The sequence below is a fragment of the Vigna umbellata genome, chromosome 3 (genome assembly GCF_029865625.1).
Source record: "Vigna umbellata cultivar VRB3 chromosome 3, Vumbellata_1.0, whole genome shotgun sequence".
In the NCBI taxonomy this organism is placed as follows: domain Eukaryota; kingdom Viridiplantae; phylum Streptophyta; class Magnoliopsida; order Fabales; family Fabaceae; genus Vigna; species Vigna umbellata.
In genome coordinates this window covers 19890665-19909092 of record NC_142167.1, presented here as the reverse complement: position 1 = coordinate 19909092, position 18428 = coordinate 19890665, and the positions used below count along the sequence as shown (strand labels likewise).

The 18428-nt window shown below is 34.9% G+C and overlaps 2 protein-coding genes across 2 annotated transcripts; both read right to left on the bottom strand.

Moving 5' to 3' along the window:
- Window positions 1-570: 570 nt before the first annotated feature.
- CLV1 (Leucine-rich receptor-like protein kinase family protein) lies at window positions 571-4922 on the bottom strand. Its single transcript, XM_047297899.2, has 2 exons — window positions 2102-4922; window positions 571-1233 (listed from the first exon to the last, which is right to left on the bottom strand). Exons 1-2 carry the CDS (start codon window positions 4737-4739, stop codon window positions 875-877), a joined length of 2997 nt encoding a protein of 998 aa, XP_047153855.1. The 5' UTR covers window positions 4740-4922; the 3' UTR covers window positions 571-874.
- Window positions 4923-10301: 5379 nt separating this feature from the next.
- On the bottom strand, window positions 10302-14444 carry LOC124825309 (putative nucleolar protein 5-2). The gene is made up of 9 exons (XM_088108987.1): window positions 14334-14444; window positions 13997-14097; window positions 13516-13557; window positions 13167-13346; window positions 12907-13071; window positions 11815-12015; window positions 11126-11623; window positions 10915-11049; window positions 10302-10834 (listed from the first exon to the last, which is right to left on the bottom strand). The coding sequence occupies exons 2-9, from the start codon at window positions 14072-14074 to the stop codon at window positions 10469-10471; spliced, it is 1665 nt and encodes a 554-aa protein (XP_087965113.1). The 5' UTR covers window positions 14075-14097; window positions 14334-14444; the 3' UTR covers window positions 10302-10468.
- Window positions 14445-18428: the final 3984 nt, after the last annotated feature.

Sequence of the window (18428 nt, the reverse complement as noted above, 5' to 3'; positions counted from 1 at the left end):
TTTAATGAAAAAGTAGATAAAATCTTTTAAAAAATTCATATTAAATAATTCAAATTAAATATTTTCTCTTAATTATGTCAGACCCCAACATTTAAATCATAATTTGTGTTTGATTAGATGACAAAAAATATCCACACTTTAAAATAATCATTTTTTATTTTCCAACTTTATTTTTATACTAATGATTTTTTTTTGGGATATATAACATCTTTCCACCACCAAATTAAATGTTTTTCTTTAATAATTCGGAATCTTCCTTTTCTTAAAAGATAAGGTCCCGAATAATATGGATATCAATATTGTCATACAAGATTTGTGCTACTTTACGCTTCACACACTTAAAAATTCCAATTTATATAGTCTCTTTTATCTCTTTAAGACAAAGTAGTTTATCCTAATGCCAAAACTGTAGTTTTATACTACATGTTTCATATAACAAACCCTTCACTTTTAAAGAATTTCAAACAAAATGTTAACTTTCATTAAAATCTTCACTCTTGTTTCGATCCTTCAACACTTAAACAAATTTGTACTTACGCATGTATTTAATATATAATATAGTCTGGGACAGAAGAAATAATAGCAGTGACAAATATCTATAAATAATAAGAGCAATCATTTTGTACAAAATTTCTTGATAGAAGCAGAACGACGAAAACCTTGGAATTACATGACAGTTGACATGAATGCAAAAATAATTCAAACCTATTTTACATTTCGATAGATACATACAATACTAGTACAGTTTTTGATGATGCTCCACTTTCAAGAAACAACAGATGAAGTTATTGATAGAGTTTCCTCTGTGTTAATTTATTGTTTTGAAAGAGAAGTGAATGTGGATGAGCAAAGATCATAATGATGTGTTTAGAGATTAATGAGGCTGTGAGTGTGAGTGAGTGGTGGAGCGAGGAGGATTGGTGAGCATATGAACGACTTCCCTCATGGTGGGCCTGGCGGGGCCCATTTCCCTAACACACATCATAGCAATGTTGAACATGTAAACGACACTTGTCAATGGATACCCACTCAGCCTTGGATCCACCACTGCCAACACCAACGCTGCATCCGACGGCTGAGATATCTCCATTCTCGTCTTGTTCACCCATCCAACGATGTCCACTCCGTCTCCAAACTCCCCCACCGGCTTCCTCCCTATTATCAGCTCCAACAGCACCACCCCGAAACTGTACACATCGCTTTTCTCGTCCACTTTCAACGTGTATGCATACTCTGTCCACCCATCACAAAAAAAATAATAAAAAAGAGAATAAATATAGTATGACATTTAACTCGTCTAACAAGTATAAAATGGTTTCAAAAAAAGTAAATTTTTATATTTTTTCCAAAAAAAATAAAATAAAGAATGATACTATCAAATGAATATAAAAAATTAAGTAATATAAAGAGCATAAGGATAAAATGTGATAAAAGTATAAATGTTTGTAGTTTTTTTGACAAAGAAGAGAATAAAAAGTAAAAATAGTTGGTAAAAAATTTAAGTATCATGTGAGAATAAAAATTTGTTATATTTATTTGACATTATTTTTTCTTAATTTTTATTCTCTTTTCTTCTTTCTTGATTTTTAACATTTATTTGATATAGTGTGAGACATTTTTACTGAATTTCTAGACTATCATAGTGTACAATTTTAAAATTTAATGACACCTACCACATCAAATAAGTGTATTTATTAGAGTGTCAAGTTACTCATATTTTGAAAATTTATATTTTTAGGATCATCTTATTCTTATTGTATGAGTGTGAAATAAATATAAAAAAAATGTTTTTTCAACAACTTTTTCTCTTGAAAACTTTTTTACAACAATTGATCTATTTGATCTATTTTAAATTTACTGATCAATAAAATACTACCACGTAATTTATTATAAAAAAATTGTTAAAAAAGTTGTTAACATATCCAAACATAAAAGTGTAGTGCGGTAGCATTAGTCACACTAATGTAGTTTTCCATTAAATCAATTAATCAAAATCTACATCAATCATCTTAAAAGTAAGCTAAATTCATATGATCGAGATTATCCATGAAATCATGAATGATGATGTGAATATGAAGTGGTAAAAGAGGATAAATGGAACCTGGAGCAATGTAGCCGTAGGAGCCGGCGATGGAGGACATGGACTGAGAGGCGCCAGGATCGTGGAGGAACTTGGCGAGTCCGAAATCGGCGACATGGGCCTCGAAGTCGGCGTCGAGCAATATATTGTTGGATTTGACGTCTCTGTGAATGATGAGAGGAGAACAATCATGGTGCAAGTAACAGAGTCCTCTTGCAGCTTCAACTGCAATCTTGAACCTCATCTCCCATCTTAAATGCCCTCCTTTCGCTCCATGCAGCCATTCCCCTAAGCTTCCATTCGGCATGTACTCGTAGAGCAGCAAGTTCGTCTCCTTGTTCGACACGTAACCCAGAAGCCTCATTATGTTCCTGTGCCTTATCTTCCCCAGCGTCGTTATCTCCGCCCTGAACCCGTAATCGTTCCTCCCGCTACCCGCCCCGACCAACCGCTTTATGGCCACGTCGCTTCCGTTCGGCATAGACCCCCGGTACACGATCCCCGCGCCTCCTTTTCCTATTATGTTCTCCTCCTTCAGACACTCCACCACGTCCTCCGCTTTCAAGTTCAGCCGCTGGAACGCCGTCAGCTTCCACGTCATCGCCCGGAGCAGCTTCCTCCTTCGCATCATGTACACCGTCACTGCCACCAGCAGCGCTGCGGTGGCTAGTGCAATCACGCTTATTATCACCCTCGTCGATTTCGAACTCCATGAGCCTCGCCTTTTCTGGAAGGCGTCGTCTGGGTACATGGAGGAACTGGTGCAAGAGCGGGAGGAACAGAGATTGGGGTTCCCCGCGAAGGACCTGTCGCTGAAGGCCAAAAACTGACCGCCGGTTGGGAGCTTGCCGTTGAAATTGTTGTAGGAGAGATCCAGCGTTGTGAGGCTAGACATGAAGCGAATCTCGTCGGGGATTGGTCCTGTTAGCAGGTTTTGAGAAACATTTAAAACGCTCAAGCTCGTCAGGTTTTTTATGCCCTTGGGAATCTCCCCCACCAGCATGTTCCGACTGAGGTCAACGAAGTTGAGTGAAACGCAGTGAATCAACGTCGTGGGGATTTCTCCCGTGAGATTGTTGCCGCTTATGTTGACGGAGGTCAGTATCGGTAAGACAAAAACCTCCGCCGGGATTTCTCCAACGAACTCGTTGGCGTCGAGTGAGAGTGTCTGCAGTGCCCTCAAGTTCTTCAAGGCCGGTTGAATTCTCCCCGTCAGTAAGTTGTTGGAAAGCGTGAGAATCCCGAGAGAATCGCCGGAAATCTCGGGAGGTAGTTCGCCGTCGAAACGGTTGTTGGCGAGCTCGATTATTTTGACGGAAGGCAGTTTGAAAATTCCCGACGGAATGGCGCCGCTAAGGTAGTTATTGGAGGCTCTGATCTTGACGAGTGACTTGCAGTTTCCAATGTCATCGGGGATTGGACCGTGGAAGAAGTTATCGGTGATGACGAAGGTTTGTAACATCCCACTCTTGCACAGACCCGGAGGGATCAACCCGGTGAAGTGATTGCTCGTGACGTCGAAGAACTTGAACTTCCCGTTTTGGCCAAGATTCTGGGGCAGCACGAAGGACAAGTTGTTCTCCCAGAGCTGCAGCGTTTCCAGATTCGGAAGCTCGCCGACGAAGAGGGGAACAGAACCACGCAGCTTGTTGTGGAAGAAGTTCATCAGAGTTAGGTTTCTCAGCTGGGAGAAACTCTCAGGAATCTCTCCGGTGAGACCGTTGAAGGAGAGATCCATTGACATGAGGCTCTCCATGGCAGAGAGTTCCGAAGGAATAGTTCCTGTGAGGTTGTTCATTTGCAAGAACAACGTGTCAAGGTTCTTTAAACTGCTCAGGCTCGGTGGAATCTCTCCGCTGAGGTTGCAGCTGGAGAGGTCAAGGTATTTCAGTGATTTCATGGCTCCGAACTCCGGTGGGATCCCACCTTCGTAAGCGTTGTTGTATCCAAGTTTTAGAAACTTCAGCGTCTTCAACCGAGACAAACTCTTGGGAATCTTCCCCGACAGACTGTTAGTGCTTAAGCTTAAAAACTCCAAGCACCCAAACTCCGAGTATCTCTCCGGTATGCTGCCGGAAAAGTAATTTCCATCGAGCTTGAGGTATCGGAGTTTCTCCAGTTTCACGAATTCCTCCGGAAGCGGTCCGGTGAAGTTGTTGTCGTAGGCGTCGAGGACCTCGAGTTGGGTCATGGGAAGAACGATTTGGCCGGGGAAACCACCGGAGAAGCTGTTGTGGGAGATGTTGAGGAGCTTGAGGGAAGCGAGGGCAGCGAGCTCCTTGGGAAGCTCGCCGGTGAGGTTGTCCTGCGAGATGGTTAGGTTTTGGAGTTTGTCAAACTGTCCAATCTCCGGCGGAAGGTGGCCGAAGAGTGGAAGGGACGAGACGTTGATGGCAACGACTCGAAGGTCTTGGTCGCATTGGACGCCAGAAAATGAACAGTGTGCGGAAAGCGAGGTGGAAAACTTCCAGTCGCTGAGCGCATCTTCTTTGGCTTTGTGTCCCTTCATGGAGTCCTTCATCTTCAGCAGCGCATCCATGTCACTGAAAGAAGAACACTCGGCCAGGCGGAACCATACGAAAAGAAACAACAGTAGCGTGTAAGACGCTGAGCTTCTCATGTCTGTGTTGCTTCCTACTACTACTACTCCCTTTCTCATATACCTTTGCCAAATGCATACATTTGGCTGCCTCCTTCTTTTGACACCACACACCTCCTCCTGTCTGCTATAAATATTATGTGTAGATATTTAATCAAATACCATGTGTGCATGGTGACATCGCATGCAATCAATGATAAACGTTCTTCCAAGTGGATGCCCTGAAAAATATAAAGAAAAAAGAATATTAATATGTAGCACCAGTAGCTGCACGAGATCCACTATAAGCTTGTGAAACATCAAAGTATAATTATGTTTGAAGAAAATTGTATACCAATTTTCTAATGTAGATTAATTATATATTATATATATATTGATTTTAGTGGTGGGTGAGGTCCTACCAGCAATTAGTCTAGGGGAGAAAGTTTATGCAAAGCTTGTCAAATCTTTTTATTCGGTACGTATATATCAAGTTAATTATTCTTGGTATATTAATTGTATTTTATAATATGACTGTAATATTCTTACACTCTACTAATTAAACATTTTGATGATGAAATATGCTTGGCTCACCACTAGCAGCCGAGTCAGCTGGAAGGTGGAGTTAGCTTTTGTGAACACAAAGATGCAAAATTTCTTTCTCACCATTTATGGAGGTCTAATCTTTTGATGAGCCTAACTTTGGAATGAAACGAAAGTGATTTTACGTGATGCACCAAATGGAAAAAGGGAATAAAAGAAAGTTCCTTTACGTAGAAGTCTTCTTAGCTACTGTTCTTTGCTATATCACATGGATAATTATTGCCTATGGCAAAGCGAAGCATCAATTCCGTGTTTTAAGTTGTTCTGTCAACGATCAAGAACCAGATATATTGCAGAATCGTATTCTATGCAAATGCATGACGATTAATGGATATGAATCAATAACATTTTAAAGCAAATTCTGTTCTAAACATTAAGCTAAATGCAAATTACCATTTTGGAGTTTTTAGAAGAGAATCAACACAAACTAGATGATATAAATGTAGATAAGTACAAGTTATTACAACTGGACTTTTCATGTTCCCTTTTCTGCATTGTTTTAAGATGGGGATGCAAAGAGGATTAACACACATAACGTGGGACTAGAGATACGATCAATTTATATTATTTTATCTTATAAATCAAGTTTTGGGGATTAATTAGATTTAAAGTCTATTATTTAACGTGATAATTCGTTTTGGTGATCGACTTTGACGAATAACCTTATCCTTCTGTCAAAACTCTTAATATATAATGTGTATATTGAAAATGAGACTTTTGTTTATATAGAGTTATCTAATTTCTCATATTTTCAATTTTATACATGTTCTTAATATTTTTTCTTATTAGGGATTCCTCAAAATTGTCGTAGGCTTTTGTTGTGTATTTGGGTGGATTGTAGCTACTTTAGATTATTCGTATTTGGCATATAAAAAAAAAAAACTCAAAGAACATTGATAAAAGAAAATAGCTAGAGACAAGTTTTTTCTTTCATTGAATGGTTAAAAAAGTGTTAGAAGGTCAAGATTCTTACAGCATGATGCTTATTATTAGATAGTTTTTGAAATTGGTAGGCACTGATAAACGGAAGAGTGGTACATGATTCTCAAAAAGTGTTGAATAATTGTGGTTTGTCAACTCCTATGATGATAGCGACAGTGAGTTAGTGTTGTTGAAGTGCCCACAAAAATCTCATATCATTGGCCCTTTTGGTTACTTCGTCTTTTACGTGGCAGACAGTGTTAATTCTCTAAGCCTAATTAACTTCTATATTTAATTATTTCACTCTATAGTTTTTAAATATCCAGTTGAATCCAACAACACATTATTTGCTAAAGATACACTCTATATTTACTGATATGTCCTGATTTTCTTTTTCTCTTAATTGAGTAAAACGTTTGGTAGGAAATAAACCACTTATTTCAAGAAATTTTAATATGTAGAATAGTTAAAATTGCACTCATGGTTATTATATAGGCTTTTCAGTGTTCAGAGATAAATATGAATATAATTATCATTGGTTGAGTGGTTGGACTATGTATAATGTGTTGAATTGGTACAAAGTATACATTATTAAGAAATACTTGAGTTTTTATTTGTTAATATAATTGATAAAATCATTAATTTGTCGGTTGATAATAAATATATTTTTTATATAGCTAGATGTGGGAAGGTACAGCCTTTAAGCAACTTAAATATTTTGTTATACTTAGGAGTTACTCTACTTGCTAATCTAATCAAGGTATAGGAAAAAATTTAAGAGAAAAATAAGACAAAAATGATAAAAAATATGTTGGGTTAGGCTTATCGATAAATTCGTTTTATCGATAATGGTTAAGATAAGTTGCAATTTATGGTTCTCCAATTTTTTTGTTAGGAAACTGTTTTCTTTGGATAGGAATTTTTTATTAGTTTATAATTTGTAATAATTTTTTTTATCGCTGTTACCATTATTATTATAGTTAAAAAAATAGGAGATAAATATTTAATTTTTGGGTGTTTTTTAATTCCATTCTATGTATTTACAATTTGTTATTCTGCTTAAGATTATAATTAAGGTTTTTTTAATATAGTATCTTATTTTTCTTTATTATTTAATTAATTATTTTGATTATTGTGTTGATTAAATTAAATTTAAAAATAATAACTCGAAGAGGTCTTCAAACTCCACATTTTTATATTTTCATTTCATTCAATAAATCCGGAGGCACAGACTATTAGTCGAATTAATAAAATGTTTACCAAATACACAATTTTTAATTCGAGTGTAAGCAAATAAATATTCACTCATATACAATCATCAAATCTTAAATCGACAAAAGTCTACAACTATATAATTTTTCAGTTTTTTAAGTATATGATGACAAAAATTTGACACCAATATTATATATTTAAGTCCTACATTAAGTAAATAAAAAATTATTTTATAAGAATTTAAATGATGATTTAAGTTTTATATTAAATAAAGATAAGAAAATATTTTGTAAGATAGAAGATTTTTGAAAGATTGTCAGTAATATAAAAATAATTGTTTTATGATGAAATCATATGAATATAATATAGTCAAATAATCAATTAATAACTATCTAACAATTTCTCTTGATCATTTACTCTTTTATAATTATTTTACTTCTTTTCATTCATTACTTAAATATTGATTTTAAATATTTTTTGGATTTTAATATGTTGTTTTGATATCTCTATTTTTTTATTTACTTATTTTATCTTTTACGTGCTAACATTTTTTCATCCCTTACATGGGTCATGAGGACACATAGTTCATGAACAATGAAGAACACAAGAGAATATATAAGTCGTTAGGTTGATTAAGAAAATAATTAAGAATCCACAAAAAGTATATACATATAATAACACCACCTATTAGATTATAAAGATATGAATATTTTTTTATTTTCATTATTTTTATTAATTTTTAATTTAAATAAATAGTAATAATTTTCGGAATAATATTTTTATAATAACATATTCATTGTGTATAACATTAATTTAATTTAAAATTGATGGCAGATAGTAATACCTTGAACTAAAAACTATAGAAAATAAAACTACATACTTTTTACCGAATATTGCAGAATTTTTTCACTTCTCTACTTTGTTTGAATTTGCTTCCAAATTTAAAAAAAAAATGTCGAGAAGTACTTCTCCAACAACATAATAGAGGTTATTATAATGTTCTTACGAAGAAAATCTCAAGACAAAAGGTTTTAAAGGGGAATTTTTGTAAGTAAATGTAAATGTGTATAAAGTTAAATATTTTTGGTATATTTTTTAATAAGACTAATGTATTCTTACATTTTTAATGTGTATTAGGTGGCCATGCACTTCACAATCTTTTTCAAGTCAAAGATGCAGTTTATATTCCTGACATTTGTGGAGGTTTCAATTTGGAATGAAACAAAAATTGCTTCACATAATTCAGCAAATTTAAGAAAAAAAAAAGAATAAAAGAAAGTTTTTCTTACTTGGAAGTTTCCTAGTTTCTGTTTTGTGTATAAGTGTGATACTTACTGCTGTGGAAAAACCAAAGCATAATAAGTTCTACGATAACACATTTTACATTTATTTGATATATAATATACAGTTTAAATGCTCATAAAATAATAAAATTTTATATTTTAAAAAAATGATAGTATAAAATAAATATAAAAAATTTATATATATCAAAATATCATTTTTCTTTTGTTTAAGTTGTTCTATCAAATATCAAACACTAACAATAGTGTAGGATCTTATTCTATTTGTGTCACATTATTCATTTCAAATGGTTTGGCACCAAACATTGCCATTTAAAAATGTAAATCTCCATTGTCTTAAGGAGGAAAACATTCCAAAAATAAAATAAGTCATTTTTCAAGAATATGTTTCTTAGTAAAATTATTGGAGTTTTCTAAACTTCTTGTAGTTAGAAACACGTTATCGAGGACAATATTTTCTTCGTTTACCATGCATTTTCTTTCCACGTTTGTTTTCTTCTTTTATTCTTCGTTTTGTACAAGGTCCAGATTCTCACACAGTGACAAGAAAAGCTTCATGCCAGTGACCATAAACACTCTGATTAGAATGATTAAAATGAATTTGAAATGCTTCAAAGATTTAAGTTGGTTCAACTTTTCTTAAGTTTGATTATTTGCTCCACATTTTTTATCAAAAGATATAATCTGAGTTACAAATACTATATAAAGTTAAAATGAAGTAAAATCGATGTACCCTAATATTTGTCATTCCACAACATAACGCAAAAAAATGCTCAAAAATTGAATAAAGTATAACTAATACCATATCACAACATTAACAGCTAATAAAAGTACAAATTATGGAGTTACAGAATAAAATTGGACTGAAATAGTCAACCAAAAAATTAAAGAAAATTGACGACACTACATTAGTTAATTAGTCTATAGAATTGTCATGTCATAGATTAAACATTTGCTGCTAAAGCAAACTTTCAGTAAATGATATTTTAATTTTCATGTATCTTATAACTAACAAATTTCGATAAAAAAAAAAGTTTAAATATTTGTGTTGATTTTGTTATGGTGAAAAATATTCGTAATTGAAGTTTTATATGTTGATAATATTTTAATTTATATGTAGTCTGAAATCACGTGAACGAAAACTAAGTTTGTGACCTAGGCATACATATTTGAGAGTTTAATGAATGTCACACCATACATGCATTTAACTGGTGTTAGATTTACCATTAAAACGTTGGTTCGACACTAAGGTGCTTCTCCAAAAAATTACTAGAAAGCCACAGAAATATCAAAGAATTTGAAGACTCTACAATTACATTACCACTCACATGACAAATTGAACATTTTTATAATTTAAAAAAAACATATACCCTCAGTAACTGAAGTAAAACCACAATCCTCTGTATGAACAAGCTAGTTAAGGTTTTGGGCTTAACAAACCAAAAATGATGTAAGAAGCCCTGCAAATACTACAGCTCATAACCTACCACAGAAAGGAGCGAGCGACTAGCGATGTTGGACATGTGAAAATAGAATTACAAAAGGTAGATCACAGTATCTTCGATGATTCACAAACATGATAGCATCAAATTATCACTCAAGTCCGGAAAGAAGGAATGTATCCCATTAAAAAATAATAAGGATGTATATAAGGCTACAAGTTGCATAAAAATGAAAACAAAAATTTTACCGAACAAACTACCGACCTGCCAGAAGTATACAAAAATGGTTGTCATTCACCAGATTAGTAGATGACTACACCGCTATTAAACTTTAGTTTTCAGTTTTCTTTTTTTTTCCTTTCTTCTTGCTTGGCATTTCAGGAGATTCTTCTTGCTCTGCATGCTTTTTCCGTTTTTTCTTCTTCTCTCCTGCATTCATGTCTCCATTCCCATTCTGCAACTCAGTACTCTCACTAGCCTCCTTCCTTTTCTTCTTCTTTTCTTTCTTCTCAACTTCGGGTTCTGGCTCCTCAGCAACATCAGCTTGAACAGTTGGTTCCTCTTCATTTTTCCCCTTCTTTTTCTTCTTTTCCTTCTTTTCTTTCTTTTTATCAGCAACAGAAGCCTCTTGTTTATCCTCATCCATGGCGGAATCGACAATTTGTCCGATAATTGAATCAGCCGAAGCATTATATGTCTACAAGGAAAACGACAATCAGCATAGACAGAAAATAAAATTGAAGTTATTAACAACACCATAAGGAACAAGAAACAAACCTTAGCCGGGGTGATCAGTCCTCCCGCTCCTTTCTTTCTGTCCTTGTCATATGCTTCTATCTTAGGTTTTCCCTTAGCAGAACCGGCAAAACGACCCAACTCTTTGCCTTCAAGGTTCCTCAATCGCGCCTCAAGCTGCAGAAAAAACTTGTTAAAAGTAGGAAAAAAAAAAAAAAATATATATATATATATATAAACAAAACACATGTACCTTGGCTCTGTTCTCCAATCCCATGGTGTTGTCTTGGCCATCTCCAAGTGCGTCACACCTAATAGCCAATGCTGTCTTTGCAGCAAGTGACCGAGAAATTTTCCCCTTGAACTTTGCAGCTGCCTGACCAATCAAAGATGCATGGTATATAAGACCATACTTGGGAGTAGCATGCTTAGTTTTCAGTGCCCTGAAGAGAGCCTTCTCAGCACCAAGAATCTGCACAGTGCTACCAGGCTGCTTTGCAAGATTTAATAAGCTACCACCATGGGCAATGAGACGAGCACCAACAAGCTCCCCAACCATCGCAGTCAAATTGGGTGCAATGGTGTTCATCCTGCTCTTTAGATAATCATATAGTTGTGCCCTGTATTCCGAAAGAGCCAAAACCTGGTCACAGAGTTCCCTAATATTTGCCAAATCAAGATCACCGATTTCAGTTCCCATAGATATTACAGCTGCCTCCTTAAGTTCTGCCTCCACTTCCTCAGACAAAATCTGGGACAAAACGTATGAAAATAATTAAAAATCTATAAAGAAACATAGTTAAAGATAGAAATATCACTTTTCACAAAAAAGGATGCCCAAATTGTTCACCAGTGGAGTAAAGTTGAACATTACAACTCATTGTGAACCACATGTGTGCTTAAATGCAAAAAAGAAAAGGGCAGCATTTAACTGAGATATACCTCAGAGAAATCAAGCTCAGCTGCATTGACACGATCACCCATCAACTTGACTGCCCTTGCATATTGGATGTTATCTTGTACTATTTTAGTAAGTTCGGGAAAATGCCAACCATACCATTCACGAACCCTCATGGCATATGTATTCAACTCTTTATCAAGATCATCAAGTAAACCAATAGCTTGCACAATCATGGTATCCACCTAAACAAACATCTTGAAGTCAGCCAACAGTTATTCAATAAACAATCATTCACGAAGGTAAAAATTTCCATAACAAAAATAAATTGACAGTCTTGTTTATAAGTCTACATCAGAAGGTCAAAGATTCATCGTATTCCAACTCCAACTATTTTCATGAAAATGCTAAAACTGCTACTTTGGTATCAGTTATTCGAACATGTAAAATATGTAGCCAGTGAAAACTCCTAAAGATATTAAACCCAAAAAATAAGGCCCTAAATTGGAAATAACATGTGAGACAACATGCAAACTATGAACTCTAAACAAGGGCACTAAACACACAAATTCGTGCCAATGATGTATGAGACATACTTTATTTCTAAAATGTAAGATGTAAACGTTAAAATAGAAATAGCAGGACAAAACATTGGAATTAGATACATGATAAAATTATGACTATTAAGAAGTTGAAGCATACACGTATTCTAAGAGCAAATGAGAATAACACCCCCAATAATTCATCAAACTCCCCACCATACCGTAAATTGTTCAAAAAGCAATAATCCGTGTACTCCTATAAGGTTGTAGTAACCATTAAAAGAGGTAGGCGATTATGTGCAATTTCAGGGAAAAAAATCAAAGGGAACATGTGTACTTTCCTCATATTCTAACCATGCTAGTCTCCTCACATTATATGATTCACAAAAGCTTCACAGCCTTCAGAAAACAATGATATCTTCATTCCTACCAATCAATACACTATTTGGGGAGAATTCTTTGTGAATACAAGAGTAGGATATAACTAAAGGATGTCAATATGCATAATACATAATAGGAAAACATAATTAAAAATGGTACAAGAACAATTATAACGTCAAGTTCTTATAACCATCAAGTCAACAGAAATTACACCTTATCTGCGCTAAACTTCAACTTGTATCTGGATAAACTATGGGATAAACCCAGGCTCATTGGAGCCATGTCTTGAACAGCCAGACCAGATATGAGTTCAGTTAACTGATTTCTGACACCTCTCATCAACTCCATGACTGCATTGTTGTGAATACAATCGATTTTCTAAAAGGATCAACAAAACAAATTAACTTATCAGATAGATGAGTGGAACATAAATTATCATATCACATGTTCTATTGGGAAATAAGCTGGCCCACCAATTTCTCTTTAATAACATTCCCAAGTTTTGAATCGGCCACACCAAGTGTTTCATTTTCACAATGAACACGCAAGAACTTGCGAAGACCCTTGCTTGCTTTTCCATCAATTAGTAAAGTCGCTGCTTCTAGAGCTTCTGAAGTGTTCTCGAACTTAGAAAACGCTTTCAACTTGACCACCTAATATTGGGGAAATTTGGATTAGCTTCACAAGCAATTAAAACACTTCACCAGAGAAAAAAAAACTGGATTCGTATAAATAGATTGAACACAGTTTTCACACTTTCACATTGATACCATCAAATAGCGAGGGAAAAATGGGTGACAAGAAATGGAGAAAGAGGAAAACCTGTCTAGCAGTGTCTGCACTGGAAAAGTCCTTCCACAAGTCCTGCGTTAAGAAACAAGCATAAATTAAACTTCTTGATCAGAGCTTCAGAATGTGGGAAAGAAAAACAAACGACATAACATATTAATAATAATACAAACTCAACTACGTTCCAAGTTTCAAACGCATAGATGAAAGAGTAAGTAAGAATAAAGAGCCCGGAAATGATTAATAAAAACCGGATGGTAGTAAAAGTTCCAAGCAATGCATTTCGTTAAAGTAACATACTAAGGTTCAGAATCTAATCAGAAATTAATATCGTTTCCCCTTCAGAAATTTCTAAAGATCCAATCGTTTCAATAATTGACAAAGAAAAATGCATGCCTCCTTCGGAAGGAGTCAAGTAAACTAAGAAAAGAAAGAAAAACCAACAGAAAACGCTCTACAAAAAATCCAGCAATGCAATCTTTAAATTTTCACGACAAAAATGAAGAATGTATACCTCAACTTTTGAAAGCTTGCCTTCATCCAGAACTTTAAACAGGGCAAACCCCGCAGGAGTTTCAAACAACACAAGCATTTTTTTTTCTGCTCCGACAAAACCTGTAAGAAAAACAAAAACACCAAGCGTAAGTTTAATGAACAAGCAAAGGTCCAAAAAGAAGAAGCACGGAACACTTGCTAACACTGACACGAACGAAGTAAACGCTTTTTCTTTGGTGGAAGAGTTACACTAAAACGATGATCACCATAACAAGCACTGGTGAGAAGTAACAAAGTTAACAACTACACAGAATCCAGGAGCATAAAAAGAACGAAAAATGGAAGAAGAGGAAAACCTGGAATAAGATTTCGATCCCCCGAGAGGGTTTTAGAGCATAAACCCTAAGCTAGGGTTGAAGAGAGAGGGTACACGTCGAGGAAGAAGAGGCGGCAGCCAAACAATTTTGGGTTTAGGCATGAATCATATATAAACGGAAAGAATGCTATTATTAATGGGCCCTAATTATTGTCATGACGGCCCAAATTTTACTTCAGTTATCAATCGGGCTGACCCAATAGCATTGCGCCTCCATTAAAATGAATTGTTTGAATTATATATATATATATATATATATATATATATATATATATATATATATATATATATATACACACACACACACACATATATATATATATACACACATATATATATAAATGTTTAAAAATGTGAAAAATTCAATAATGTTTGACTAATATTTGTTAAAATTTTGAAATAAAATTGTATCTTGAAAAATAAATTTATGTATTCAATTTAAATAAAAAATTAGATAGAAAATATTTCAATTATTTTATTTAAATAAAATGTTTAAAAACAAAAATCAACTGCAAGTCCTTATTAAAATAGAATAGATTTCAATTTATTATAATTATCTAAATCTCTCTTACAAACAAAATGTTACATTGGAAATGCTATGAAAATTTACAAGACCGTCAAAATGAGTTTGTCCGATATATTGATCCAAAAACTCCATCAAAAAATGAGTAATGCCAAGTAAGAAAAATTATAACTTAATGGAGTCAGTTTTTATTTGATCTTTAATTTTACAATTTAAATAGGATTAGGTGGACTCAAATTCTAAGTTCATGAACCATCTATTTCATTAAATGATAAATATATTTAATAATAATAATAATAATAATTGTTTATTAAAACACATGTATTTATCATAATTTATATATTAAATCACTGTGTTTAAAATTAAAATTAGTTTTATTATTGAAATTTCACAAGGTGTGATACTTAATATTTTGTGTATTAACAAATATTTTCAATTACTTTTCTCTTCTCTAAATTAATCTTAATGATAGAAGATAAGAGAGAAAAATAATGAAAAGGGATTTTTCTCCCCTCCATTTACCTTTGTTCGTTTTTTAACAAACAAAATAATATTAAAAATATAGTTTTTTCATCCACTCCATTATCTTTTAACCAAACACTAGTTACTATAAAACATGAAATTTTTCATATATGATGATTTTGTAATAAAAAAACTGTGACATCCCAAAATATATAGCAATGTATATATGTAGAATGTATCGATTATAATAATAGAAAGCAGTTAAGAGTACACAATAGATAGGATTAAGGAGTACAGTTATCCAAGTCTGGCTGGGAAGTCTTAAAACTTAAGAACAAGTTCATAATTCTCCAAAATACATGATTGAATAAAGATTCAATGGGACCTAAAGAGTGTTTCCAAAATACTGATCATGATAAAATGAAGGCTAGAAGTCTTCCAAAATAAAGAGCTATTTAAAATAAGAGCTAGTAGAAATCCTAAGCACTAGGGGTTGGGTCTTCCTCAACTTCCAAAGCTTGCTCCAATGGTACATCATCACCTACTGCTCACATCCAAAGGATTGGATGATCATCGCAAGGGAGAAGACAAACACATGCAACACATACAATGCAAGGGTGAGCTAGGTAAACAAGCAATAGATATATAGTACAATCAATCCATGTTATCATGCTTAGTTACGTGTAAAAGAACAATTAAAGCATACACATTAAACCACGACTCACACACTTCCACGACTCATCCGGATTTGTATAACTGTCGAACTATTGGTCGTCTTTGCACTTGCATAGTTCAGCTGGCACTCCCCAACTCTAGCAAGGTAAATCCCCCAACCTGTCTATGTCTAAACTCAAAGACTATAGACGAGGACCTCCCTCTACTCTCACCACTTACACTGCTCTCCTCTATCTGAGTATGAACAGTGCTTCGAGTGTAGGGATAGACATACCAGTTCAAAGCTCCATACAGTTATACAGAACAACATCATCACCCCACACATCACTTTCATCCATCTCTCCCCGAGATGTCCTCTTCATATTCATTTACATCATCATACAACATCAACCATGTCATAAAAACAACTCATAAATTACATACTTTCACAAAACCATCACTTATTAACACAAATTTCTTTAGGACTTTTAATGTTCAATACCTAAGTAATTCAAACAGCTTGGAGACCCTCACCAATGGCTCCGGAAGGGTCAAAAACCCCCAGAACGAACTAAAGAACGTCCAAAACGGACCTCCGGAACTCCCAAAACATCAAAAACACCAAAAACACTCAACCTGCGACACATAATTCGCTCAGCGCATCCCCCTTGTGCGCTATGCGAATTTCCCAGACAAAAGGACTGCTAAAATTCGCATAGCGCACCCTATTTCGCATGGCGAATTAATTCGCAGCGTACATCAACTTCAAACCTCTCGCTATGCACCCCACTCGCTCTTCGAATTAAATAGGCAGTGATCCTAAACCACCACCAGTCGCATAGCGACAGGATTCGCCATGGCGAGTCCAAAAACAGTGAGCATCACCCTCTGGAAATTCGCACAGCGCACTAACTCGCACAGCGAATTTCCAAAACAGTGAGCACCCCTTTTCAGGGTCTCGCTATGCGAGAGGACTCGCATAGCGACACTACATAATCTGCAGTACGTGAATTCTGTATAATCACTCACTTACAGTAACCCTTACCATTTCTAGGACTCTTGGTTAATTTCTAAGACCTCTTATTCGATTATTACTGGTAATTCTTCTTGTCTAGATGATCCAAACCCTCCCTAGCACTAATGTAAAGTGATTAAATTCAGTTTTACCATTTAAAACATCAATCCTTGCAACTTATGAACACATTCTCATCTCAACCATTATCTCAGGACTTACTCAGTTCTCTGACCCCTCACCAGTTCTATTGACTCAACTAAACTATCCCAACTGCCCAATTGGTCACCGGAGAAGAATCAGATGTCTGAACGCATCAGTCTCACCTTCGCCGCCAACACATATGACTAGTCACAACGTACTGGACCAGGCCAGGGCTGCTCTATGATCAGGGATGTGCCAACTCAGGTTTTTAAGATTCTTCTATCCTACCAACACAATGCTCTTAACAAGTTCCAAATTATTTATCTAAGTCCTCCAAATTGTCCTATTGTGTTTTAGACTCCAATTTCCCCATTTCCCTATCTCACTTCCCTTTACAGTAAGCTAAAACAGTACTACCCATATTGACTATTTCCCAGAGTTCTTACTCCAATTCCAGAACCCAGTACAACCAACACAATGCTCATCCAAGTCAAACAAGGTTCAATATATCATGGATACACACTTTCACATATTTAACAGATTCCAATCAACATGCTCAATTTTCAGCATTATAACACAAGACAATTTATACTCAACAGTACATAACAGTTTAAATCAACACACCAAATTCAGGATTCAACATGCATATATCTCATAAATTAATTTCAAGCCAAATAACTAGCTCCCCTTACCTCAAAGTCGAACTGCCAAGCTCACAGAGACGCTCCCTCACGGTATTTCACTAACTGAGAACTGAACCAAACCCTACAAACCACCAAGGTGGTGACAGTAACAGCTCTTAGAGCTTGATTTAACAAACCAAAAATTATAAAATAAAACCCCTAGTAACATACAACCAGTAACATTGCATGTTCTAGGTTTGAGAATGGAGACAGAGAAGGGAAAAGTTGACTCACTGGTCCAATCGAAAATGCGATCGGTTCAAAAGGAAGCCTTCGGTGAGATGAACGCCTGGGCACCTTCCAACCCAAGATTGAACGGTTCAAAGAGCTGAAAAATTTAGAGAGAAGGCAGAGAAGAGTTTAGGGCAAAATGTTTTCTTTTTAGAGAGAGAAAGGGAAAGGCAGAAATGGATTTACTCTAGCTTTTGGGGAATGACCCTGGCTAAGTTAAGGTTCCCTTAGTCTGGGCCTGACTGCCTCCAACTAGGGCCCAATGGCCTTATAATTTTCCAGGTCCTCACAAAAACCATACAAAATATTTTCTTATTATCGATATTATATATTTTCTCTTTCCAATTTATTTCTAGTATAACTTAT

Bases quoted from the DNA above. Each gene is read 5' to 3' on its own strand.
- CLV1 (XM_047297899.2), bottom strand. From the start codon at position 4,739: ATGAGAAAGGGAGTAGTAGTAGTAGGAAGCAACACAGACATGAGAAGC. The intron at 1,234-2,101 runs GTTCCATTTATC...ATGGGTGGACAG, and splicing joins CTACGGCTACATTGCTCCAG to AGTATGCATACACGTTGAAA.
- LOC124825309 (XM_088108987.1), bottom strand. From the start codon at position 14,074: ATGCTTGTGTTGTTTGAAACTCCTGCGGGGTTTGCCCTGTTTAAAGTT. The intron at 13,558-13,996 runs GTATACATTCTT...TTCTTAACGCAG, and splicing joins GCAAGCTTTCAAAAGTTGAG to GACTTGTGGAAGGACTTTTC. The intron at 10,835-10,914 runs GTTTGTTTCTTG...TTTTCCTTGTAG, and splicing joins GACTGATCACCCCGGCTAAG to ACATATAATGCTTCGGCTGA.